Source organism: Petaurus breviceps, unplaced genomic scaffold (genome assembly GCF_028583685.1).
Source record: "Petaurus breviceps papuanus isolate PSGF00001 unplaced genomic scaffold, PetGlider_PUasm1.0 151, whole genome shotgun sequence".
NCBI lineage: Eukaryota > Metazoa > Chordata > Mammalia > Diprotodontia > Petauridae > Petaurus > Petaurus breviceps.
This window is the reverse complement of record NW_027185712.1, coordinates 99,999-127,560: the sequence shown is the minus strand read 5'-3', so window position 1 is coordinate 127,560 and position 27,562 is coordinate 99,999. Positions and strand designations below refer to the sequence as shown.

The window sequence follows — 27,562 nt, the reverse complement described above, 5'->3', positions numbered from 1 at the left end:
CTATTGGCCTTCTGCCTGATTTTTTTCAGTCTCCTGGACGCCTTGATTTTCCCAGCTGTTTAGAATAATGGCAAATCTCAACTTGAAAATGTAAATTTTTGTGTAAATTAAAATAGCTCTGAGGTCTCACCTCACACCCAGAAAAAAGACAAAGATTTAAAAAAAATGGAAAGAGTCAGAGTTGGAGGGGCTACAGAAAAAGGCATCCTGATACACTGTTGGTGGAGGTGTGAATTGGTCCAACCATTGTGGAAAGCAATTTGGAATTATATTGAGAAAATGATTAAAAATAGCCATGCCCTTTGATCCAGAGATCTTCACTACTAGGTTTATATACCCCAAGGAGATCAAAGACAAAAAGAAAAATCCCAAATACACCAAAATATTCATTACATCATTTTGTGGAGGAGGGATAGGAAAAATACAATCTGAAACAAAGTAGGTGTTCATTGATTGAGGAATGGTCAACCAGGGGTGGGGAACCTGCAGCCTCAAGGACACATGTGGACCTCTAGGTCCTCAGGTGTGGCCCTTTGACTGAATCCAAATAGGCCACACTTGAGATACTCAATGCTCTCTGCTTTCCTCAGATCTTATAACTGAGGAAAGTGGAAAGTCATTTATCCCAAGAATGCAAGACTTCATATGTCACCCTTCCCAGGGGCATTTAAGTGAGACATGGACCTTACCTGAAGAAATGAAAATTCTAAAATAGTGGAATGTTAGGCACCAGTAGGAGAGATTTTTTATCAGGAAGCCCTTCCTGCTTCCCTCTCAAATCTTATTTAGAAACAAACTGCCTTCTCTGTATATGGGGAAGTCTGGCCCTTGCCTTTGGTGAAGAGACCTGAGAGTTCCCTGTCATTGGAGGCCTTTAGGGAAGCTTACATTCTCAACTTTCACTTCCAGCTGGATTGAGACTGTTTGGGATTCAGGTTACAGACACCACATATCATTTTGTCTTTGGGGCCAGGCTGGGTGAGCTCCAGGTGCATCAGCTTCACCTGAACATAATTAACTCAATAGCCTCCCCCTCCCTCATTAATTATTGGCAAAATCCTGCCCCAGACCTCATGGAACTGGCATGTGGAGAGTAACTGTGAGGTGCCAACAAACACAGCGTTTGTATGTTGGGGGAGAGAGGAAATGGGCAGCAAGAGAACTGAAGGATAAAAAGGTAAGTGTCATAAAAGTCAAAATATGCTATGATGGACACTGGAAAACCAAAATACTTTGGCAAGAGTGTAACCAAGATTGGAAAAGATCTCATGACAGGAACAACTGAAGGTTCATCCTGAAGAAGAGATGATGAGAGTATTCAGATGAGAGTATTCCAGGTATTTGAAGGATTCCCAAATAGAAGAGCAAAGGGGGGCAGCTAGGTGGTGCAGTGGATAGAGCACCGGTCCTGGAGTCAGGAGGACTTGAGTTCAAATCCGGCCTCAGACACTTAACACAAAAACAAAAACAAAAAAAAACTAGCTGTGTGACCTTGGGCAAGTCACTTAACCCCAATTGCCCTCCAAAAAGCAAAAAAAATTTTTTAAAAAGAGCAAAGAAATTTGTTCTAGGTGGCTCCAGAGGCAGAGCCAGGAACAATGTGTGGATATTTTGGACAAGCACAACTTACTCCAATGTACAAAAGAGCCTCCTAACAAGTAGAGCCATCTAAAAGGGGACCGGGTTGTTTCCATAAAGAGTGAGCATCTCACTACTGTGGGTGCTCAAGCACAGGCTGGATGTTTATTTGTCGTGGGTGATTTTAGTCAAGGACTCACGATTTAGGTAGTGGTTGAATTAAATTAACTCTCAGGTCCTTTCTAACTCTTGCAGTTATTGTTTGGGGTTTTTTTTTTTTAATTCTGTGATTCTATTTTATTGATCTACTATGAACCAACATCATACAGGATGCTGCAGAGGTTGTAGAAGAAGCCAAGGGCCTGCCCTCAGGGAGCTCACACTGTAGCTGCAGAGACAAAATTACAGGCATGACTAACATGAGAGAATGATGTCATGAAACAGTCCCCCAAATCAGGTCGAAGAGTCACAAACCTGAAACCGGAAGGCAGCAGAGGCCTCCAGTCCAACCTCCTCATTTTGGAGGGAGGTTATCACATGGCTTGCCCAAGGTCAAGCAGAGAGGGAGTGGCAGAGCTGGGATTCCAGTGCCATGCCTGTCACTCCAGGAATGTTTCTATAAGGTAACTTGCTTGACTTTTTCTGTCTTGTAAGTTTGATTTTATATAGACCTGTGCACTTCTCTGAATTGATTTACGATTCAAATGCAACTGTACAAATAATTCACATGCACAGAACTCTTTAAAATGCCTGTGCTTTCCTCATGACAACACTGTACGGTGCATAATTCAAATGTTGTTCCCATTTTGTAGATGAGTAAACTGAAGCCCAAAGAGATTAAATATGACAGAACACTCACAAAGCACAAGCACATGATTGTTCATTGTGCTCGTACATGATGATAAAACCACTTTACATTTTGACTGCTCAAGGTGTGAAGTGGGGGGTGGGAGGTGAGGGCAGGGGAAGGACAATCCTTACCTTTGAGATGCCCGTACAAACTTTAAATCAGGGCTTCTTAACCTGAGGTCCACGAACTTTAAAATATATGTGGTGTGTGTGTGTGTGTGTAGACAGATAACTGTATTTCAGGGAAATTGGTTTCCTTGGTAATCCTATGTATTTTATTTTATGTATTTAAAAACATGATTCTGAGGAGTCCATAAGTTCACCCAACTACCAAAGGCATCCATGACACACACACAAAAAGGGAAGAACTCCTACTCAGTGCTACCCCAAGGAGTTTAGAGAAAATAATAACACCTCATATTTATAAAGCCCTTTAAGGCTTTGGAAATGCTTGCATGATTTCATTTGGTCTTCAAAGTGCATGAACAATTTTAGTGGAGTCTCACAACACTCCCACTAGGTAGGCACTATTATTATTGTTATCCCATTTCACAGATGAGAAAACTAAAGCTCAGGGTTTAAGTGGGTTGCCCAGGATCACACAGCTAGGAAGTATCTGAGGATGGATTCAAGCTCAGGTCTGCCTAATTCCAAATCAGCGGCTTTCTACCTACTAGGCCAATTATTGTTCAGGCATTTTTCAGTTGTGCCTGACTCTTCGTGACCTCATTTGGAGTTTCCTTGGCAAGGATACTGGAGTAATCTGTCATTTCCTTCTGCAGCTCATTTTACAGATGATAAAACAGAGGCAAACACGGTAAAGTGACTTACCCAGGGTCACACAGCTAGTAAGTGTCTGAGGTCAGATTTGAACTCAAGAAGATGAGTCTTCCTGACTCCAGGCCCAGCACTATCTACTGTGCTACAAAAAGTTAGTGAGGACTAGGTGAAGAAGACAGTCTTAGCCTTGAAGGATAAGTAGGATTCCTATAAGTAAAGAAGAGTGTTGGGAAGGAGGAGACCAGTTAGAACAAAGATGCCTTGATTGAGATCAGTGAACAAGGTTGATTTGACCAGAGTGGTATTACCCATGACCACGCCCAGAGCAACACTTACACCTCGGGACATCCATAGGGGTGAAGCTGGCCAACAGGTCCCGGCATAATTGGCGGTCCCCCTCCACTTTGCTCAGCCAACTGGTGCAATTGAAATAGTACTTGAGGTGGGGCCGCTTCATGTCAGTCAAGATGACCCTGTCCAGAAACCAGCTGGCACTCAGCCCAGTGTTGTCATGCTCGATTCTAGAGGGGAAGCAAATAACCAAATTATGGTCAGTGCCAAATGGGGAGAGCAGACCCAGTTGTCTATTTTATTGGCTAAGTTTTTATGTTTCAACCAGGTCATGGACAACATCCTCACTATGAATTCCCAGAAGTAGATTTACTTATCTGTACACCGCCACATCTCTCTTACACACACAAGGTGTGTAAGCTCCTTGAGGACAGAGACTGTTCCATATTTGTCTCTGGGGACCTTGCTAGCATAGTGCTTTGCAAAACTGAATAGTCATAGAAGTTTGTCTTTGGGAGCCCATCTCTCAAGCACCTTCCCTTTAAGCACCTCCTCTCCTTAATTATGGCATTTCTACCTTTCTCCCTCCACTCCTTTTCAGGGACCTTGAAGCCTTGGCTGTTCGACATCCCCATCACAGTAACCCACCCAGACCTACTCTCCCACTCTGGAATTATAACACCATCCTCACCATTCTTCTGACAAAATGAATTCATTGCTACCTCTTTATCTTCTGGAAGTTGCTCTCGGCAGAACCCTTCCTTTTGGAAAGCATTCAACTGAATTCAGTTCAACTAACATTAGGGTCATAGATTTAAAGCCAAAACCCCAACCCTCTCACAAGCAAATAAGAAAATGAGGCTCAGTCGGGATGATCTGGGATCGAATCTGGGCTCAGATACTTAGCACCACACCCAGAAATAACTGGCCATGTAACCTTGAGCAAGTTACTTAACCCCAATTGCTTTAAAAAAAAAAAAGAAGAAAGAAGAAAATGAGGCTCAGAGAGTAAGTTGTACATGTAAGTAGTGAGTGGTAATGTCAAGTTTGGAAACCAGGTCCCCTGACTTCAAATCCAGTGCTCCTTCCTCTATACCACAACTGCTAATTGTGTGTGAGACATTGTGCCTGAGGACAGAGACAAAAGATAAAGTTGTCTTTGCCCTCAATGAGCATGAAAGTAGATCTGGAAAATTGAAAAGGTGGATAGTAAGTAACTTCAAGGCAACTGGAGGCAGAGAGAATAACTGTTCAGTTGTGTCTGACTCTTCAAGACCCCGTTTGGGGTTTTCTTGATAATGATACTGGAGTGGTTTGCCATTTCCTTCTGCATTTCATTTTACAGATGAGGAAACTGAGGCAAACAGGGTTAAGTGACTTGCCCAGGGTCACACAGCTAATGTCTGTGGTCAGAATTGAACTCATCTTCCTGACCCCAGACATGGCACTCTAACTACTGTACCACCTACCTGCCCAACTACTGAGGTATATCAGAAAAGGGTAGCATCTGAGCTGGGTGGTCTGGATGATAAGGGTTTACAGTGGTATTCACCCTCCAGATTTCTACCTTCTACAAACCTTCCTAGAGGGATTTACATTTAATGAAAGATGATGTCTTATGTGGAAGAAATTAATCTTGTGACATTTTCAGGCCATGGGGATATATATACTTTGGATAGGTTGGCTTCTGGTTGCCTTCAAATCATACACTGCAGTTCCTAAGGCCAGCTCTATTCACAGGTTAGGCTTGTAGATAGGTAACAGCACTCTGTTTGGATTCTGAAGACCTGGGTTTAAATCTCAGCTTCACTACTTACTTTTATATGCCCTTAGGCTAGTAGCCTTTCCTCTCTGGCCCTCAGTTTCCTTATCTGTAAAATTAGGGAGCCGTTCTAGACCATGAGTGAGGAACCTGTGGCCTCAAGGCCACATGTGGCCCTCTAGGTCCTCCTCAAGTGTGGTCCTTTGACTGAATTCGAACTTCACAGAACAAGTTCCCTTAATGAAAGGATTTGTTCCATAAATCATGGACTCAGTCAAAAGGTAGCATCCAAGGACCTAGAAGGCTGCACATGGCCTCAAGACTACAGGTTCCCCAATACTGTAGATAATCCCTGGGGTCCTTTCCAGCTCTAAATCCTTACTATTCTGTGATCACCATGCGGACCAAGACACTCAGCTTTTTTCCACAGCCCTAGTCTGTGTGCCTGTCCCAGAACGGTATCTAACAAAGGCATTTGAATTTAACCTGTCAGGCAATAGGGAACCTTTGTGGGTTCTTCTCTGGCTATCAGGTTGGACAGAACTTCCTTCTCCTCTCCACATTCAGTTTACCCACACCCCAGAGAAAATTTATGGAAAGTTCTGCTAGAGATTGCCATAGGAGAACCCAGAATTCAGTTCTACTTGGGATTTTAAGCTCTCAATTTTGACAGAAGCTCTGAGGTCAATTTTCCCCATACTTAGTAAGTCAACCTATCAATCAAGCAATCAAATGTTTATTTAGGGCTTGCTATACTAAGTGATGGAGGAGAAAAAAGAAAAGGTTTTTTTTAAAGTCCCTGACTTCAAGGGACATTCCACAGGAAAGACAACATGTAATTTACAAGTATATAAAGATGAAAATTTTTAAAAATAAAATGGAGTTTTGGCACGGAGGCACTAGTAGCTAGGGGAGGGAGTCAGGTAAAGGCTTCATACAGAAAGCAGAGCTTTAACTGAGTCTTGTTGGAAAAGAGGAATTCTTTAAGAAGAAGATGAGGAGAAGATGCCTTCCAAGCACTAGGCATGCCCAGTACAAAGGTACAGAGACAAAGCTAGACCATGATGTGTAAGAAACAGAGTGAAAGCTGATTTGGCTGGACTCGAGCATGCAGGGAGACGGAGTCATGTACAGTGGAGAGAGAGCTCAGGTCAGCTTGTGAAGTATTTTAAAAGCCAAATGAAGGAAACTGCATTTGATTCTGGAGAAAATAGGGAGCCAGCAGAGTCCAGGAAAGGAGCCTCACCTGATTTTGTAGATGGCACCAACATTGTTGGTTCTGACACGGAACACATCCACGTTGGCTTTTTCAAAGGCAGATTCGCTCCTATGATGGAAGGGGACAGAAGTTAGTAAAGACCACCATTCCAGGCCCAGGACCCAGAAAGAAAACCAAAGGATGAAAACTCCTTCCTGCTCCACCACCTTTATGCTGGGCCCCAAAGATCTCATTTGATTCAGCTTGGAGGGAAAATATCAGGGAAGGTAAAAATAATCCCTTGTCTTTAGACAATCCTGAAACTTTTAAAAGCCATACCCTATTTAATCCATGTCATGCCTCCAAGGGAAGGAGGGGAGGTAATATGACCTCCATTTTATAAATAATGAAACTGAAGCCAGAAATATTAAGTGACTTTCTCACAGTCACATTGGTAGTTAGTGGGGAAGCCATAATCAAATATCTCAGATCATTTATTTAGTCTCTGGGGAATGGTGATTGTATAGAAGGAGTATTCAATGCCTTTGGGGTTCTTGAGTCCAGTAGGTTTCACTGCTCCCTGAGGAGGGTGGCCTCAGGGCACAATATGACATCCCCAAAAGGGGATGTCATGGTGGCCCCAATTAGATGCAAATCAGAGTGAACCAACATAGGAGAAGAGCAAGGTGAGGGAAGCTGAATACTTAGAATCTCCCAAACAGTGTGGATAGAGTAGAGAACACACCAGACATTGAACAGCTGGCAACATCATGGCCTCCAGTCATAACAGGACTTGGGTTGATGAAATCCCCTTTCATTGTTCTTGAACAGACCTAAATTCAATTAGTGTAAAATCAGCATGGGAAGAGCTTCCCAAGACAACAGCAGTCTTGTTATGGAATCTTCACCTCTGGTTCTGGTCAAGACTGCCTCTGTCTCTCCTCACACCAGTGGGGACCTGCTGTTCACTAGAACTGAGCTAATAAAAGTTACCTCTAAGTGCTCTAAATGGAGAGTGCCCTCACATTACAATTAATGTGAACTTGAAATGAACTGTGAAACTTGTGAACCAGAAATCTCTATGAGTCCAGATAGTAACCTCAACCCATAGACCAAATTTCAATGAAATATATTGAAAAGTCACAGTGATCACACAATGATCATTACTACCATGTAAACAGGAAGAACAAGAAGATAATCACAACTGAATGCCACAAAATTACAGTGACCCACTTGGCCACAAAGAAGAGATATGAGGAGGTACCCTCTCCCACTTCTTTGCAGAAGTGGCGGACTGTAGGTATGAAACACTACATAAAATTGTCAGATTTTTTGGTTAGTTTTGCTGCACTTTATAGAGGTATGAAAGGGTGGAATAAAATGGAAAATGTAGGTGACATGAAAACAAAAAGTATCATTAAATTTCATTTTAATAAAATTAAATATAAACAGCAATTTTTAAAAAGTTTCTGAAGTTGTACCTTTCAGATATTTGTATTGGCTGCCATATTGTTTCAAAGTGGTAGCCTGTGTCACAAATCAAATTTCAGGTGTATTTTGTGCTTATTGTCTTATTTTTATAAATGAGTGTGCTGTTTGTGCCAGAAATTTTATAGGCATTTGCTTTGTGATAAGTCAAGCAGTGTTTCTTAGAGGCAAGGCTCAAAATGTCTGATAGACAGCTCACACCACAAGTATAATTTTCAAATGTAGTGGAAGATGCTTTTTTTTTAAAACTTGTCTATGATTTACAAAGGCCTTGATCTGGCCCAGGGAACAGCACACATTTAGCTGTAAAATATGATTGCTGTTTGGAGAGACAGAGACAGAGAAACAGAGAGATACAGATGCAAAAACAGAAACAGAGGGAGAGACAGAGACACTCTTAGTAGTCATGGCCTATGCATATGTAAAGAAAACATTTCTATATAAAGAGAGAAACCAAGGGAGCTACACACACACACACACACACACACACACACACACACACACATGTCATTGCCCTTGATATTCAAAGATGTCCTCATAATATTAGCAGTATGTTAAAAGAGCAGTATTCTATAGAAAGAGAAATGTCTACGACTCCTTGAGAGATAAAGGCTAAGCCTCAGGTCAGGCAGCATCCTTTGACTTTTCCCTCTGAAAGGATGAAGGAAAAGGTGATCAGAAAAAGTTATCGCCCTCCATTTGGGGGGAGTGGAGGAAGATGAGCTTGTGAATAAATCCTGGATAATTCCAAAGGAGGACACCTCCCCAATTCACTCAGCCAGAGATCCAGGTTGGCAGGATCAAAATTCCTAAAATTCTTGTTCCTGATCATTACAAATTCCTAGCTGTTGGAGGGCTGGGGGAGGAGAAAGGGGAGAGACCCTCAATGGAGAGGAAAGGGATGACAGCCCGGCTAGGTACAGTTAACAGAGCCCAAGAGGAATAAGATGACATAGTCCAAGGCGGGATCCAAAGGGATGAACCAGAAGCCATATAAGATCAAGCTAGAGTTGATGGAATAGTTAAATACAAGAAGCCAGGCAGAAGGAAAAAGAGGAATCCGTGGCAATCCTGCTAAACCCAGCATGGAGTAACCGAGAGAGAATATACTGTAGAGAAGTAGATAGCAGCAAGACAGGGGTCAGTCTCCTTTCTTGCAACATTTTAACCCCAAAAGATGTTCTTGATTGGTCATTGAGAACTAGTCACACAGGTTCCTCGATCCCCTACATCGTTACTGCTCTGGGTTTAGAGTTCAGACAGAGAAGTAAGCATGCAAGTTCAAGTAGGTTTAAGACAATTATTTTTCAGGGAATAAAAATCACTAAAAATACATACTATTTCATCCTTTTCTTGTGAGTGGGGAGAGAGTGCTACTTTCTTACCTGGGTCCTTCTGGATCTAATAGCAGCATGAGAGAAAGGAGCATGCATCTCCCTTCCAACACACCAGCACCCAACAGAAACCCTGCTGATACCAGCTGCAAGCAAAGCGTGGCATTTTAGCTTCTGGTCATCCCGCTCTAGAGAGCTAGCCCAGATTCAGCCCCTGCCCCAAATGCCATGCAATCTCCATCAGTGAAGTCTTGATAATGAAAACGTGATTCAGAAAGATACATGAGATTCAATCCTTTTGCCATATTGTAAAAAAGGTGATATAGAATCAGAGGCCCTGGTAAAATGCGGAAGGAATCTACCAGGAAGCTACAGAAGGTGATTTCCTTCTGTTCCTGTGTCAACTCCTAAGAGAAATACTGCCTCTGGCTGTGGACTGATTGATTGGGACAACACCAAGCATATCATCACATATCTGTTAGGTGCTGAATACAGACTGTCTGATTATGCTGGTGATTTATTACCTCTGAAACCCCCTTCATCAAAGGGCAGCCAAGCCATAGGATTTCACTCCACCCAAAAGGCTGATCATTTTTATCACTGTTTCTTCAACTAATGCTCATGCCTCTTTCATTCCCTTTTTGGAATGTCCTCCCCACTCCTCACCCCCCTTATGCCTTCTCTCTGCTTATCCAAAATCTATCCATTCTGCAAAACCTCTTCCAGGAAGTCTTCTATGACTAATCCCACTCCATCCTGATTTCATTATTGTATTCCTTTGGGATTTATACAGCTCTTGGCAATGTTTCCCCACCTAAATTTGATCATATTCTGATAAAATAACTCAATTCCTTTCCTCCGGATTGACCTATTCACTGCTTCAGATTCTTAGCAGGTAGGGAAGGGACTGGGAATTATGGGCAGGAGGAACAGGACATGAGAAAAATAAGTCCAATTTGTTTTAAGTTTATAGGTTTTAAGGAGCCTAGGCTTTTAGAAGCAAGTGTTTGGCAATCTGGTAAAAATGTGCTATGTGCTACAATTGGAAATCATTGTTCTATACTACTCTAGCATGCACTGGTCTATATGTGACTTTGGAATTCTTCATTTGTTACATGTGCAAATGTCTTCTCTCCCCAAAGCACAAGCTCCCCTAGGGTAGTGTGAGGAATAATTTGCAGTGAAGTTTCCCATTCTGAAAAATCAAATCTAGAGTGGCTTCAGCAGACACTAGGCCTAAATTTAGAAGTCACCTGACCTTGCAGGAATCTGGGACTTAGAGCAATGGGGACCCTCTCCAGTGCCACCTCAGCACAAGATATGCCAAATAAGGACAGAAGCACTTTCTCAAACGTACATTGGGTGATCTACTGATTCCTTGTTCCAGTACTTGAGGTATATTTCTGTGCTTAGATTGTACACCTGACTTCCAGCCAATGGAAGAAAAGGGTCAGGAGGGGGGTGGGGGAGAATTCGGCCTTATGGCTTTATAACTTCACCATTTCCTTTTGTAAATTGCTCCTCCTCCCTGACCATTTGTCTGGAGGGTGGCCCTTTCTCGAGATCGTAAATAAACCATTCTTTTCTGCTTCCTACCTTGAGAAACTTCTGAATATTATTTGGGTAAGGATTTCTGTTGCACACAGTTTTGGGGTGCACACAGTAGAAATTGCATCTTCTACTTTTTGGTATCCCCCACAGCTCCTGGCATGGGAGTAGTCAATCAGTAAGTGCTTAGAGCTATTAACCTTCAGGAGAGAAGGAAATTACTCAAGTAGGTTGTTTCAAAAACTTAATTTATAAGTTCCTCCCAAGAGACTAAGCACCTGTATACCTGCCTTAATCCAGAGTGAGCTACAAATGGAGGTCCTGACTCTCCCTCAGGCTACAGACACACACCTGCAAGCCCTTCTTGCACCCAGCAGGGAGTATGATAGAGGAAAGAGAATAGTCTCTTCTTTAGGATCAGCAAGTATCTTTGTGGCTCCTGCAGTCCTGGAATCTGGACCTCACCTGCCTAGAATTTTCAGACCTGTCATCCTTTCTAACCTAGCTAATTCTAGATTTGACCTATTATCTAGCTAGCCTGCAATATTTACCGAATCCCTTCAGACCTTAGATAAGTAGATACGTAGATCTTGGATTTGACTTGTTACCTTCCTAACCTACAGCATCCAAATGGTCCCTCCAGCTTTGTCTGCCCCTCTAGACTTGAACCACTTCCCACCTGACCTGGCATTCCTACCATACCATTCAGAATCATTGGATTCTTGATCCTGGCCCCTCCTGACCCACCATGCTTTGCTGGTGCTTACACTATCAAAAAACAAATAAGAATCAAAAAGAAGAACAAAAAAAGAACAAAAGAATCTATAATATCCCATTTCAGGTGTCCATTCAGGTGGCTGTTTAGTTCCTGGTGGCAGTGATGGCCTTGGGAGAAGGTAGACTCAATGACTGTCCAAGAATTATTTCCAGGAAGTTGTGAAGGCACCCTCAACAACAACAAAAAATTGCTCTCCCTCCCTCACATTCACTGAAGGTTCAGATTCCTCTACCAGGGAACAAAGCCTTTTTATACCCCAGATCCCTATGAGGGATGGGTTAGAGGAACTTACTTTAATATTAATGGGGGGGGGTGTGAGGGGAGGGAGTATCAGAGTCTTTTCTGAAAATATGGGATGATGGAAAAGAGCTGAAGAGCTTTGGATGCTTAGAAAAGTGTGGAGTGCTACACATGATCTTTGCCCACTTCTTCCCAGTTTTAGACTCTCCCCATAGCAGAGTACTACAGCTATTCCATATGGCAAAGGAGATGGATATTTCATGTAGTCTTGTTACCATGCCCATTCATTTGGATGACAGCCTTCCATGAACAAGTCACTCTTTGAAGTGTAAGGTTTATATGAAGATGATACCCTATTCTGCAGGAATCAACAAAACAGGAAGTTACATTTATATTCCCAAATCTCACGCCACAGCCCACTTTTGAAGGAATTGAGGCCCCAACAAGGCTCACAGAGAGGGTCCTATAAAAAATGATGGGCATTTTCTATAAGAATCATGGCACTTGCTCAGAGGAAATCTCAACCCTTGTGTTCACCCCTTCCCAACTACCCTACGCTTACTGAATATACAATGTAATGTAAAAACAGGACTTACGGACATTAACCCTTTAGCCTCTCTGAAAACTATTCATAGCAGTGAGGTAAAATAGAAATCACATGAGATTAGGTCTTGGGTCCTAGTCCTGGTTTTGCCATTAATTCCTTATTAACATGAATAAGTATTTCCCTTCTCTGGGCCTCAGTGCCTTGATTTCTTCACCTATAAAATAAAAAGGTTAGACTACATCAGTGGTTTTGAAAATGTGATTCTTTTGGGGTATACATGAAAGCCTCCAGGCAACTGTGAGGCCAAAATTATTTTCATAATAATACTAAAACATTTTCATTTCTAATACAGTCAATATTGATAAAGAGAACCCACAGAAACAAAAGCTCTTGGGAGGGCCTCAATATTTTTAAAAGTATAAAGGGGCCCTAATATGAAAAAACCCCTTGAGAACCCCTTCATTAGATGATCTCTAAAGTCTCTTCCAGTTTTGTCTTTGAGCTCTCTCTCTCTGTCTTCTCTCTTTCCCTCCCTCCACCTTCCCCTCCCCCCCTCTCTCTCTCCTCTCTCTCTTTTCTCTCTCCCTCTTCCTCCCTCTCCACCTCCCGTCTCTCCCTCTCCCTCCTTCTCCCTCCCTCTCTCTTGCTCTCTCCCTCTCCTCTTCTCCCCCTCTCCCTTTCCTCCCCTCTTCTCTCTCTCTCTCTCTCTCTCTCTCTCTCTCTCTCTCTCTCTCTCTCTCTGTCTCTCTCTGTCTGTATGTATGTATGTGTGGTATGTGTGTTTGTTATCTCCCCCATTTAGAGAACAGATTCACCTCCTTGATCATGGACTTCCCCATGCTGTTGACTGCATTGTACTAACAGCCAGGTTTAAAAGATCATTCTTCCATTCTTTTCTATAAAAAACTTTTTCATCAATTACTGGTTATGCAAAGCATTCCCACAAATATAAAGGAGCATCTGTTCCTCACACCGACCCCAGGAAGTAGATAGACAGGAATCCCCTCCCCCAACTCAGGGAAGAAGAAACTAATGCTGGAGAAGAAAAATGATCTCCCCAAAGTACATAGTCAAAGTCGCTTGTTTCAAACCAGGGTAGAGCTGAGGTCTCCTAACTCCTCATCTAGGGATCCTTAGCCCAAACCAAAAACAAACTTGAGAAAAGACTGGCCTGAGTTAAGGGATAGTTATTTTAGTGAATAAAATGTTTGGCATAACTCATTTCAATGACATGCAAGAATCCAGACTAATGGTTCACAAGAAATAGTCCTGCTTCAACGTATACAGAAGAATCATTTGACATTAGTACAGTTTTGTTTTGGCATGGTGCTGCCAATATGAAAGCAGTTTATAGCCTCTGACATAGGTTATAAATTCCCTCTCCTCTGATACTTTTTTCTGTTAGTAACTGAGCTAGCAAACCACTTCTTAAAAACAAACTCTAAGCCTCAGCCCAGCTTCAGTCAGGAATGATTGGACGTTGGACATCCCAAATGAGCAAGGCCAGAATTTGGGTATGTGACAGTGTAGGGAAACCAAGTGGGGAAGCTATGACCAAGGGAAAGGATGCCACAGGAAGAGCACAGTGGCTCCATTACATAAATTTTCATTCAGAAAAATACTTTGGTTGCTTTAAATGTTGGCAGTCACCAGATTGTCTTCTTCCCAGACATTACCAGGACAGCCCCACCTATTACAGCTTGGCTAGAACCCTGGCCAACTAGAGGTTTTTCTAGGATACTCACTTGCTAGAGAGATGGAGCTTAGGAGATAGCCCATTCTCCCCAAAAATGGTGATGAAGACATTGGCATCGGTTCCTGCACCCCGGACATCACCAGTCATTGTGATCACCTCATACACTGAGGATGGAGAGAGGAATATGTGATTGAAAGAGATGGAGGAAATCACTCAGATTCATCATATCTAGAAGTGTCAGGGCCCCTAAAGATCAACTAGTCAAACCCCTTGTTTTACAGAAGAAAGAACCAAGGCCCAGAGATGGAAATTTTCCCATAACCGTACAACTATTAAGTTAGAGCCAGGATTCGAACCCAGGTCCCCTCACTCCTGATAGTAATGGCATCAAGGCTTCCCAAATAACAGGTCATACTTCCAAGAACCCTGGTTCCAAACTCTCTCCAGGCTGATCTCATAGTACTTCCCTTCGGGCATACAACCAAACTGGCCTCCTTGCTGACTTCCTTCAAAGCTTGTACCAGATACTACATGCTACAGGAGGCTTTCTTTGATTCCCTTCCTTATCCCCACCCCACTTCACTCTTGTTGCTGGGGTCCTCCCACCCCCCACCCTGCCCAACTATTTTGTAATTGATAGCCATATGTAATTGTATATACTTCGTGTAAAATGGTTCTCCCTGAATAGTAACCCTTTGAGAACATTAACTGTTCTTTTTCTGCTTTTGTAGCCCCAGAACCTAACATAGTGCCTGGACCTTGGCAGGCCCTCATTGAATGCCTTCTTCTTCATTGTTCTGTTGCCCACAAAGGAATCATGCACGAAGCCAAGTGCCAGAGCCCAGAGACCTAGGATGTCCTTGATCTATGAAAGGGCTTAGAGGCATTTCTGAATCATAGAGACATCCAAAAAAGATATTAAAGGTCACATAGTCCACTGCCTCATTTTCATATGGGAAAACTGAGGTCCAGAGAAGGGAGGACACGTCTTAAATTGCACTGTGAATTAGTGGAAGAGATAAGACGTATCTTAGACATGCCCCTATCCCTCCATTCAAAGCCAAGTCCAGTATGTTTAATCTTTCAAGAATTCTACACCTCTCCAGGGAGCATTTCCTTGTCTGTCATCTCTCTCAAGGAGCTAATCTACCACCACACCTTCAACTGTCTCCTCAACCGCAATTCATCTGTATCTCTAGTCCTGACCTCCCTCCCAGCTCCAATGACAACATCCAACAACCTGATGGGTATATCTACTTGGATCACAGAAGCATGAAGATAGTGTGGTATAGGAGTGACAGACCTAAAAGAGCCCAGTTTAACTTACAGTTCTAACACTAGCTAGGTGTGTGAACTTGACCACTCTGGTCCTCAGTTTTCAAATCTGCAAGATGCAACAGCATTACCTGTTACAACAAGTGCTTGTTGACTTGTTTCAGTTTGCCGGTGTCCTTCCTAAAATGTGGTACTCAGAGATAAACAATAGTCCTCATGTAATCTGACCAGCTCTAAGCAGATTGTGAATGTTAACTCCCTCAGGTTGGAAACTCTGTTTCTATTAAGGTTGTTCAAAATAGCATTGACTGTTTTGGAGGTTACCTTATTTGGAGATTACCTGACTCATACTGAGCTTGAATTCCACTAAAATTCCCAAGTCTTTTGCTTAAAAACTTTCTAGCCAAGACACTCCTAACCTATGGTTGTGAGTAGTCCTCAAAATTTCTCTCTCCATCTCTGTCTCTGTCTCTGTCTATTTCTCTCTGTCTCTCTCTTACTCTCTATTTCTGTCTCTCTCCATCGCTCTGTATCTATTTCTCTGTGTCTCTGTCTTTCCGTTTCTCTGCCTCTATTTCTCTTCTGTCTCTTTTTTCTCTCTGTTTCTTTCCATCTCTCTGTCTCTTTCTCTGTTTTCTTCTCTCTCCATCTCTACATATCTCTTTCCATCTCTGTCTCTATCTCTCTTCTGTCTCTTTCTCTCTGTCTGTCAACAGTATGACCACACATTGTTCAATCTACCTCCACAACATATGTCACAGACATTGTCCCACCCACGTACCTCTTCCGCTTTCATTTGGATTATTACAACCACCACCTAATGGGATTCCAAGCTTCTTACCTCTCTAATCCATTTTCTTCAGAGCTGACACAACCATCTTCCTAAAGCACAAGTCTGACCAGAATGATAATTCTCCTGCTAAAGAACCTTTTGTGGTTCATTGTTGCCTCTGGGATAAGATACAGACTCCTCAATTTGGAATTAAAACCCTTCACAGTTGGCCTACAGTCTACCTTTCTAGGCTTCCTGCATATGACTGCACTTCACATGCTCTACATCCTAGCCAAATTATCCAACTTGCCAGTTCCCAGACCTAGCATGCCATCTCCTGCCTCTGTTCCCCATGCCCAGAATGGAGTCTCCTTACCTCCACCTCTTAGAATCTCTAGCTAATTTCATGACCCATCTTTGGAGAAGCCTTTCTTCTAGTTGTTAGTGTTCTCTCTCTTTTCAAAATGATCATTTGTATACTTGTCTATTCATATGTCATATTCCCTTCATAAAATATAAGCTCCCTGAGGGTGTGATAGTAATGGCAATTAAAGATTCCCCTGTATTGGCTTGGTTTTCAAATTGATTGTGTTAAAACCCAGAGCTTGTTAATCCCACCTGTGGGATGGACTTTTTGATGTGAAAAGAAAGTCCTGAACTGGGAGGAGCTGGTGACGTAGATTTGGAGAGACAAGAGAGAGGCAGGAGAACTTTTTTTTTTGGAAGCAGCACCCACGTGGAGGCAGAGAGAGAGACTGAGAAGTATTGCTGAGGGCTACTTTGAATTGCCCTGGACTTTTGAGACCTGCCCCAAGAGCTGCCAAGGACTGAGGAGACATGGCTGTTTTGCTGGTACTTTGTCTGTCTGTTTTGATGTTGTTTTGCCAGATTTGTCCACTGGTGAAAGACAGTCCTGTTGAAGAAGTCCTGGAACCTGGCTTTTGGTTAAGAAGCCCTGAGACTGTCCTGCAGACAGAGAGTGAATACTGTCCACTGGTGAAGGACAGTGCTGTTGTTGCAGGGGTCTGGGAGCCTTTCTGTTGGTTCAGAAGCCCTGAAGAAGGATTTTCTTGTTGTATGTTTACAGAAATCCTGGGAGAGGGCTTTGATAATGTGTTCAGGGATTCTAGGACTGTTCTACAGACAGAGGATAAATTCATGAAGGGATTGGCAATGTATCTTATGGCCTTGCTAAGCCTTGTCTCCCCAGGAACTAAGATTGCTGAGAACTTGCCTCATGTCAAGATGAAGAAAAGACCTCCATTTGGGTATTAAGTGCTGTGTTTAAACTTGATGTAACTCTGGGGTAGATTCAATTGTGATCCAGGGGTGGGGAACTTGAGGGCAGGCTCTGTTTTGTGTTTTGGCTCTGTATTCTTGGAGACAAGTACAGTTCCTTGCATATACCATAATAGGTACTTAGTAAATGCTTGTTGGATCATTCAGATGGTTTTCAAACCCAAGTGTAGGACCTTACATTTATCCCTTTTAAATTTCATCTCATTGTATTCATCTCATTGTTTTAGATTGTCACAATCTATTTGGATCCTAATTTTTGTCATCAAACATATTAGCTATCCCTCTGAGCTTAATGTCATCTGCAAATTTGATAAGTTCGCCATCCAACTTTTATTAAAATGTTGAAAAGAACAAGGCCATGACACTGCACTACAAATATCTCTTCAGTCTGACACTGATCCATTAATCAACATCCTTTGGGTCTAAAGATTCAGCTGGGTTTAAATTCACCTAACAACTAATATCTCTCTGGCTTATCTATGAGGATGATACAGGGGGTGGGTTAGCAGATATTTTGCTGAAATCCAGCCAGACTCTGTTTTGGTCATTCTATCCATCTAGAAACACTGACCCAAAAAGGGGAAGAGGGAAATGAGATTAGTCTGATATGATTTCATATTACAGAATTTAGAACCAGGAAGAACTTTAGAAATTAACAGATGGGCAAACTGATACAGAGAGGTTCAATAATGTAACCACAATCATAATGAAATAAAAATCAGAACCAAGATTTAACCCTTAATCTCTGACTTCAAGACTAATTATTTGTTCTACTATACTGCCTCTTCTTGTTCTGATGAACTCATGTTGACTCTTAATAATCACCACTTCCCCTTCTAAGTGTTTAAGAGAGACCATCTTTTTCACAACATATTCTAGGATTTGCCAGAAATTGGTGTCAGGCACACCACACTAGAGTTTAAAGAATACAACTTCTTCCTTTCAAAAATCATCAGCAATTCAGGAGAGAGAGCTGCAAATTTTTTCAGTTACCTATAATGACCTACTTATCTGGGTCTGATGACTTGAACTTATAAGAACAGCTTAGATCTCTTACCCATTTCTTCCTTTGCTTAAAATTTCTGTTAACCAATTCTTGTTCAATACTTCTAAGCCTAAGGTCATTCCTCTTAGCAGAGATAAAAGAAGCAAAGGAGGAATTGAAAAACTCTCTGCTCTCAATTCATCATCATCTACCCTGGATTGTGGTACTTAGTTATCCACCCTCATTTTTACCTTCTATACAGGTCTTTTAAAAATCTGCATTAGCTGCAGAACCCACAAAATGACACGGAGAAGCTAACCTCCTGCTGAGGACAGCCCAGCAGGCTGGCAGGAATCAACCAGCTCAGTGCTCTGGGAGCTGAGCCCAGGCCCACGAGAGCCGGAGGTTTTAGCCCCAGGGCCGGCCTGACCAGCCCCTGGCCGGAGGGACTCCAGATCAGCAGCAGCTGTGGTGATCCAGAATTATCAACACATAGATGCAAAGGACAAAGTGAGGGGTCAGTGCAGTCTGGACTTTGGGACCCAGTAAGTGAAAGAGTGTCAGCTTTTGCCCCCAGGGTAAGAAGCCTCTGAGACGCCTGGCACAGACAGACAGTGCCACATGGCAGCTTCACCTCCTGGCCTGCAGAGTGTAGGGGGACCAAGCACCAGTCTGAGGGGTAATCGCTCTTGCTTTAACCTGCTTGGATCTGGATTGCAGTCTAGGGTGGGGATCCTGGGGTGTGTGTACAGCGTGCCAGAGTGTGTGGAGGCCTCAGAGAGGGCACCCATCTAATACCTCCAGCAGCTGACAAAACCCCAGAGTTTGGGACTAAAGCTCCCCTGTCTGGTGGCAGAGTCCTACTGTGGCAAAAAGCCCAGGGGTCAAGTGACTGAGTGGCAACACGACCAGGCAAAGGAAACAAAGCAGACAGAAGATTCCAACATTAGACTCCTATTTTAGGGACAAAAAGGAGCAAAGCATAGAACAGGAGGAAGACAGTGAAGTCAGAACTCCTGCACCAAAAGCTTCAAAGGAAAATACAAGCTGTTTACAGGCCATAGAAGACCTTAAGAAGCAGATAATAGAAGTGGAGGAAAAATTGGGAAGAGAAATGAGAACAATGCAAGAAAATTATGAAATGAGAGTCAACAGCCTGACTGAGGAAAATTACTCCTTAAAAAATAGACTTAACTCAAATGGCAAAAGAGGCTCAAAAAGGCAATGAGGAGAAGAATGCCTTAAAAAGCTGAATTTGCCAGATGGAAAAAGAATCTCAAAAGCTTACTGAGGAGAATCATTGCTTCAGAATTAGATTGGAGCAAATGGAAGCTAATGACTTTAGGAAAAATCAAGATGCTGTTAAACAGATCCAAACAAATGAAAGAATAGAAGGCAATGTGAAATATCTCATGGAAAAAACCACTGACCTGGAAAATAGATCCAGGAGAGATAATTTAAAAATTATTGGACTACCTGAAAGCCATGACCAAAGTAAGAACCTAGAAAGCATCCTCCAGGAAGTTCTCAAAGAAAACTGCCCTGATGTTTTAGAACCAGAGGGCAAAATAGAGCTTGAAAGAATCCACCGATCACCTCCTGAAAAAGATCCCAAAAAGAAAACTCCTAGGAATATTATAGCCAGGTTCCGGAATTCCAAGATTAAGGAGAGAATATTACAAGCAGCCAGGAAGAAACAATTTGAATATTGTGGAAACACAATCAGGATAACCCAGGATCTGGCAGCTTCTACACTGAGGGATCGAAGGGCTTGGAATATGATATTCCGGAGGTCAAGGGAGTTGGGATTAAAACCAAGAGTCACCTACCCAGCAAAACTGAGTGTCATGTTTCAGGGGAAAATATGGTCATTCAGTGGAATAGAGGACTTTCAAGCATTCTTGCTGAAAAAACCAGTTGAATAGAAAATCTGACATTCAGATACAAGAAGCAAGAGAAGCATGAGAAGGTAAACAGGGAAAAGAAATCATAAGGAACTTATCAAAGTTGAACTATTAACATTCCTACATGGAAAAACAATAATTGTAACCGATGAAACTTTTCTTAGTATGAACATAGTTGAAAGGAATAGAAATATATATGTCTATATATGAGGGTATATGGGCATATGAATACATATGTGAATGTGTGTATATATGTTTACAGGTATACATAGATAGAGGGCACAGGACCAATTTAATAGGAAGGGATGATACCTAAAAGGTAAAATTAAGAGGTGAGAGAGGAATATAATGAGAAGAGATGGGGAGAGACAGAATGGGGTAAACTATCTCATATAGAAGAGGCAAGGGGAAATGGTTACAATGGAGGGGAAAAATAGGAAGGCAAAAGGGAATGGGTCAACCTTATTCTCATTGAATTTGGCTTGGGGAGCGAATGAAATACACACTAAATAGGGTATCTCACCCTACAGGAGAGTAGGGGGGACGGGGATGAGAAGGGGGATGATGATCAAGCTGGTGAGGAGGGAAGTTGGAAGCACTCACTTTTGAAAAGGGATGGGATCAAAGTAGAGAATAGAACAAGTGGGAGGTGGGATAGGAGGGAGGGGAGTACAATCAGTCTTTTACAATATATCTACTATGTTATTGTTTTGCATTAGCTACATATGTACAACCTATACTGAACTGCTTATCTTCCAAGTAAGGGTGGGTGACAAGGGCAGAAGGGAATGAATCTGGAATTCAAAGTATTAAAATCAAATGTTTAAATATATATGTACTATTATTAATAATATTTTACATGTAAGTGGGAAATACAGGCACTGGGTCATAGAAATCCACCATGCCCTACTGGAAAAGTCTAAAGGGGTATAGGATAAAATATGGGAGAGAGCAGATTGGAGGAGGATTATCCTGTGGGACTGCTATTTTGGGGCAGTGGGTAGGGGAAAAACAGGGAGAAAATTTGTAACTCAAAATCTGGTGGAAGTGAATGATGTAAATCAGAAGTTAATAAAGCATTTGAAAAATGGGGGAAAATCTACATTAAGAAATGAGTTTTCTATATACAGACAGTTCTTGCTTTATGTAAATTCACATTATGTAAACAATTCTGAAAGAAAAGATGTATCCAAATACTTCAAGATTTTTAAATTAAAGACTAGTGGCTATTTTCAGATATATAGAGTGGGGTGGGGGGAAGAGAGCTGCTGTTCAAGCATCTCTTAAAATAAATTTTTAAAAATTACACAGCCAGCCCCCAGTGATAAAGTCTAGGTGCAACGGGTGGGGAAGGGGCAACATATGGCACACCTATATTAACTTTACTATACAGTACTATGCATATATTATCATTAACTTTATCATTTCATAATTCTGTTTATTATCATGGTACATTATTTAATATGTCTGCATGTTAGTACATTTTATGACTTGTGTAAAGGTATTATTTTGTGTATGCCTTTTTTATATAGGCTAAGTGAAGTGGGTGGGTAGGGACAAAGTCACATTACATAAAAATCACTTTACATAGAAGTCTATGGTATGGTCTAGTTGCATAAAACCAGAACTGTCTGTTGATCATGTTGGTGCTGTGGAAAGAACACTGGGCCCAGAAACAGGAAGACCTGAGTTCAAACCCTGGCCTCAGATACTAGCTAGTTGTTTGACACTGAGAAAGTCACTTTAAAACAAACAAAAAAAATCTTTGCCTCAGTTTCCTTAACTGTAAAATGTGGATAATGATAACACCTACTTCCCAGGGTTGTTGTGAGGACCAAATGAGCATCCAAATGAGACAATAATTATAAAGTGCTTAGCTAGTATTATGTTCATCTCTTTAGGCATTTAGACCTTTCTTGCCTTATTAGAAACATCTGGTTATGTCATCAGAATCTCACTCTTTAGCAAAATTCTCCAGTAGAATCTTAGGCCTTGTATTTTCCCCTTTCTTTCTCTGAACTCTTTTATATTTACTCTCCTGGTTAATTACATGGTGTAGCCAAGTGAGACTTGCAGAAGGTACCATTCCTCTTCCAGTTCTATGATCGCCATTGCTTAGGACAGCTTTGTTCTAGAACAAATAGAGAACATTTTGAAACTGTGCCCAAAGGGCTATAAATTGTACATACACTGTGATCCAGAAATACCATTAACTAGGTATCAAGGAGATTAAAGGAAAAGGACCCAGATGTACAAAAATAGTTATAGCAGTTCTTTTTGTGGTAGCAAGGAATTAGAAACTGAGGGGATGCCCATTAATTGGGGAATGGCCGAACAAATTGTGATATATGAATGTGATAGAACACTATTACACTATAGAAAAGATGAAGGTGATTATTTCAGAAAAACCTGGGAAGACTTATATGAGCTGATGCAGTGTGAATTGATCAGAACCAGGAGAACATTGTGCACAGTAACAGCAATGTTACAGTGATGATCACCTGTGAAAGACTTAGCTCCTCTGATCAAGACAATGATCCACCACAATTTCAAAGGACTCGTGAAGAAAAATGCTATCTACCTCCTGATAGAGAACTGATGGATACAGAGTACAGACTGAAGCACATTTTTTTCTTTATTTTTCATGCTTTTTATTTTTTCACAGAATATAGCTAATGCAGAAATAGTTTTTGCATGATTTCATATGTATAATGGCTATTCTATTTCTTACTTTTTCAATGTGTGGAGGAGAGGGTGATAGAAAGGAGAGAATTTGAAACTGAAAATAATATAGTTTTAGAAAAGATGTCACCTAGCCCCACCCATTTATTTTACAGATGAGGAAAATGAGTAGTAAGTCCCAGAGCTGAAAATTTGAACCCACATATTCCAATTCCAGAAAGAATACTTTTTTTTTTACCACACAAGCCTTTTGACCCTCTACAAAAACTCTATAAAGTAGATAGCATGTTAATATTCCAATTTAATAAATGGAGAAACTGAGATTCAGAAGTGTTTAGTGATATGCTCAGAATCACTAGAAAGTGACATAGACAAGATTCAGACCCAGGTCTCCTGCCTCCAAGTCTAGAGCCCTTCACATTTCACCAAGTGTGATCCCTTAACCTGGGATCCATGAAATTATTTTTTTAATATATAATTTGATAATTAATTTCATTATGGTTGGTGTTCTTTGTAATCTTACGTATTGTACACATTTTAAAAATCACATGAGAAGTTTCTCCAGACAGTTAAAGAGGGTCCATGACATACAAAAAAAGAGAGGAAGAACCCCTGAATTATGCCACCGTGGTTCCCTGGAAAGATTTTGAAGAGATGTGCTTTTAAATATCTAAAAGGCTGTAATGTGGAAAAGAGATTGGACTCGCTCTGCTTGTCCTCAGAATGCAGAGCTAGGATTGATGGATGGAAATAACAGGGAGGCAGCTTTTTTGGTTCTATATTAAAGAACTTTCTAAAAATAAAAAAACTGTCCAACCATGAAATGAGTTGTCTCCCAAAGTAGTGAGTGAGCCTCTCATCACTGGAGGTGTTCAAACAGAGGCTATATTTTTTTAAAAATCTGTATGAAAAAAAGGCTGCATGAAAGCCCAACTTTGATATTGACTGGTTATAGAACCAAATGACATAATAAGCATAAAATGCTTTAAATCACATATAAATATCAACTGTTATTATTAGGGTCATTTGTCAGATATAGAGGGGATTTCTGCTTCAGCAGGGAGATTGGTCTAGATCATGTGGCCCTGAGGTCACAGGTTCCCCCACCCCTGGTCTAGATGATCCCTAAAGTTTTTCAGTGGTCCCATAAGTCACTAAGGATCAAATGAGATAATATCTGTAAAGGCCTTAACACAACACCTGGCACACAGTAGTCACTTAATAAATGCTTGTTTCTCCCTAGCCCTGGTTCACCCACTTTGGGCATGAGCCAAGCCTTGAGTAGGAGATCCTGGTCTTTAGTTCAGCATGTTATCTCCTACTGGGAGGCCATTAATGTAGCTGAGAGTGGGGAAAAGAATGCCCAAGATTCTCCTGGCCTTGTTCTTCTTCCCTTGATGCTGACTCATCTCCCACTTCACTGATCACCAGAAATGCTCCTAATATTCTCTTTGTAAACTAAAATTTCAGAGCCTTAAAGGAATCTTGAAAGTTCATTCAATCCAACCCTCCACCTCCAAGCATTGTGTGTTAGCAAAGACTGCAAAGGTGGAAGGACACAGCTGGGTTCACATAGTGGAGTTAAATTTTGTAGGCCCCACCTACACTGGGGTCATGGAAAATGAGGAATTTAATCTAGTTTCCCATTGTGCTCAGTGCTAAAGTACAATGCTTAGACCAGCCTATCTTTTGAGAGGTTCATGGCAAAATGGGTCATTGAGTTTTGCAGTGAAATGTCAATATTAGGTACCCAAGAAATCAGTGGTTCCATGTTTGTCTGCTTCATTGATTTCAGCCACTCAGTGAATGTTCATGTTATCTGAAACAGATCTTTTCCACATATAACTTTGAGTCTTGTCCAAATGATTGGTTCCACTCAAGATCAGCCAGCACAAGGATGTGCAAAGAATGCCAGGCTAGAGATCAGGTGATCTGGGCTTCTGGTTCTCTATCTCACTGTGTGAAAAGGTCAGGAAGACTTCCTGGGGCAAATCATGTCACCTCGGTTTCCATTTATCCATCTATAAAATGGTGAAAACATTTTATCTCATATTATTCTCTTCCATTAAATTTACACTACAGCCAACCTGTTCTGTTTTCTGTCCCCTTTCCTACTTTATCCTTCTCTTCACCCTAGTCTCAAAGGCTGGAATGTCCTACCATACCCTCTTTACCTATAGAATTCCTGTGTGTCTTTCAAAGCCTAAAGTCAAACACTACCTCTTTTCTTACATCCCCTCTGACCCTGAAAGAATCTTGAAAGATCATTTGATCAATTGGAGCTGGTGATCATATGGCCCCATAGCTTGTAGCCCTCTGATATAGGTATGATAGATTATTGTGTATCTCATAGATCTGGGGATCTTGGCCCCTCTTCTAGACTGTAAGCTCTAGAAGGGCCATGATCCTATTTTTTTCTAAATTTTGTATTTCCCTTGGCTCCTAGAAAAGGGTTGTACACACATAGTAGTCCCTACTTGAGTGGAGGATCTGAACTTGCATAATGCTTTGTTTTCCACTTCTGTAATGAATTTTCCATACGTGTTCCACTTATTATAAAATATATGTGCTATGTGATCGTCTGGGAGTCATAGAGCTTGAGTTAAAAATCTCTGCCTCTTACTGGTTCAATTCAGTAAACATTTCTTAAGTGCTCATGATGCGCCAGACACTGTGCTAAGTGCTGGGGAAACAAAAAGAGGGTTTTGAGCATAGGACGAGGCTGCCAAGGCTCTCTTCTCCATCTAAAGGCCATTCAGCGTAGCCTCTGGAAGTGAGAGTCAATCCTAGTCACCTCGTCACACCTACCGCCTCAGTGTCCTCAGGTCTCTGAAGCCCTTGAGGAATCTATACCCATGGCACATCCCTCTAAACTAATGTTTAGACTCTAGGAGTTCCCTAGAAAAGCCTTTGAGACCCAAAAGAATGAGTCTTTAATGAGTGTCTGAGGTCATTTCACCTTGCTCTTTCCCTGGCCTTCACATCCAGGAACATCCTATTAGCCAAAGGCAAGCAAGGTGGCCTAGACACTGCCAACTCCAAGACCTTCTCCTCCCGTTAGCCCCAACCCTGACCCTCCAGGAGGTGTCTAAGGGAACAAAGGCTGAGATTTTAGAAAAAGAACTCTTAAAAGGAGGCAATGAGCAAGTTCACACTGGATTCACAATATTTGGGACACCTGATCAAGGTCACCATAAGCCAGAACAATCAAAGTGTGTCTACAGGTTTGTTCCTGCCCAGGGTGGGTTCTCACCACTTGTCAGTGACTCTCTATGGCCTACAGGATTAAGTCCAAGTTCCTTGACCTGCTGTTCAAGGCCTTCCATGATCTGAATGAATTGATGATAAGCATTTATTCATTATCACATTCAATGTTGTTCACATTCCTTCTTTTCTCTACCACATTCTTTTTTACAAAGAAGGAGGAAGGAAGAAAAAAAGAGAAAAAATAGGAAAGGATATGATGGAGGAAAATATACAATTAATAATCAGTCATGGATATGAATGGGATGAACTCACCCATAAAACAGAGGAGAGAAGAATGGATTAGAAAACAGAATCCAACAACATGCTGTTTAGAAGAAACTCTCTTGAAACAGAAAGATTCATATAGTTAAAATGAGGGGAGGGAGTAAGACTTTTTGAGCTTCAGGTAGTTTAAAAAAGTGAGGATAGTAAACATCATCTTAGCCAAGTAATAATAAAAGCAGGCATGGCAAAAAAAAATATAAATAGTATAATTACATTCCACTTAAACGTTCTTTATGTAATAAAATATGAGCAGTATTTAATACGTATGCATCAAAAAATAGAGAAAGCATCTAAGTACTTAAAGGAAAAATTAATCCCTTCTTTTCTCCTTCCTTCTTTCTCTCCCTTCCTCCTTCCATTCTTTCCTTTCTTCCAGAAGCCTAGTGAAGGAGAGGGTTAGGGAGTGGGGTGCTGGCAGGTGATCTTCTCTTTCTGTCCTCAGGCATGTTCCAGTACTCCTCCTCCCCAAGTCCAGGTCAGCCTTAGAATCTTTAACTAAATGACAAGGAGGGGTGAAGAGCTGGATGATTGGAATGGATGAATGGAGAGATTGAAGGTTTGCATGGATGAGCCTTGGCTTGGACAGATGGGTGGCTAGCCTTGCTCCTTTTTTCCTCTCTGCCTCAATCCCTAAAGAAGGTATAAGCAGGTTGGGTGGGTAAAGGTTGGAGGCAGGTGCTGTTTCCCTGGAAAAGCATCCTGAAGTGCTCAGAGGTCAGTGTTCCAGTCAGTAGCAGCCACTCCTCTTCCCCCATCATGACCAGAAGGAAGGGGTGGGTTCCTGGACTCAGATCCAGTTTTGTGGTCTTTATATCTTTATATATATAGTGGGCTTTTATGGAATCCTTGCAGATTCCATAAGTAATCATCATGGCAGGGATGGGTGAGGAGATGGAGAGAAGGAATTTGGGGGCTAGGAAAATGAAACATTCAATTAAAAAACTGCAATTGAGTTTAATTTTTAAAAACTAAATAAATGAGAGAGAGAGAGAGAGAGAGAGAGAGAGAGAGAGAGAGAGAGAGAG

The 27,562-nt window shown here is 41.6% G+C and overlaps 1 protein-coding gene across 3 annotated transcripts in view; it reads right to left on the bottom strand.

Moving 5' to 3' along the window:
* The window catches only part of LOXHD1 (lipoxygenase homology PLAT domains 1), a 267,332-nt gene that overhangs the window by 231,744 nt on the left and 8,026 nt on the right, over window positions 1–27,562 (bottom strand). For all 3 annotated transcript variants that reach the window (XM_069077562.1, XM_069077570.1, XM_069077574.1), the window contains exons 2-4: window positions 14,139–14,253; window positions 6,507–6,587; window positions 3,544–3,728 (exon numbers count right to left, since the gene is read on the bottom strand). In XM_069077562.1, the coding sequence (XP_068933663.1) occupies window positions 3,544–3,728; window positions 6,507–6,587; window positions 14,139–14,253 (381 nt within the window). The remainder of the gene's footprint in view (window positions 1–3,543; window positions 3,729–6,506; window positions 6,588–14,138; window positions 14,254–27,562) is intronic.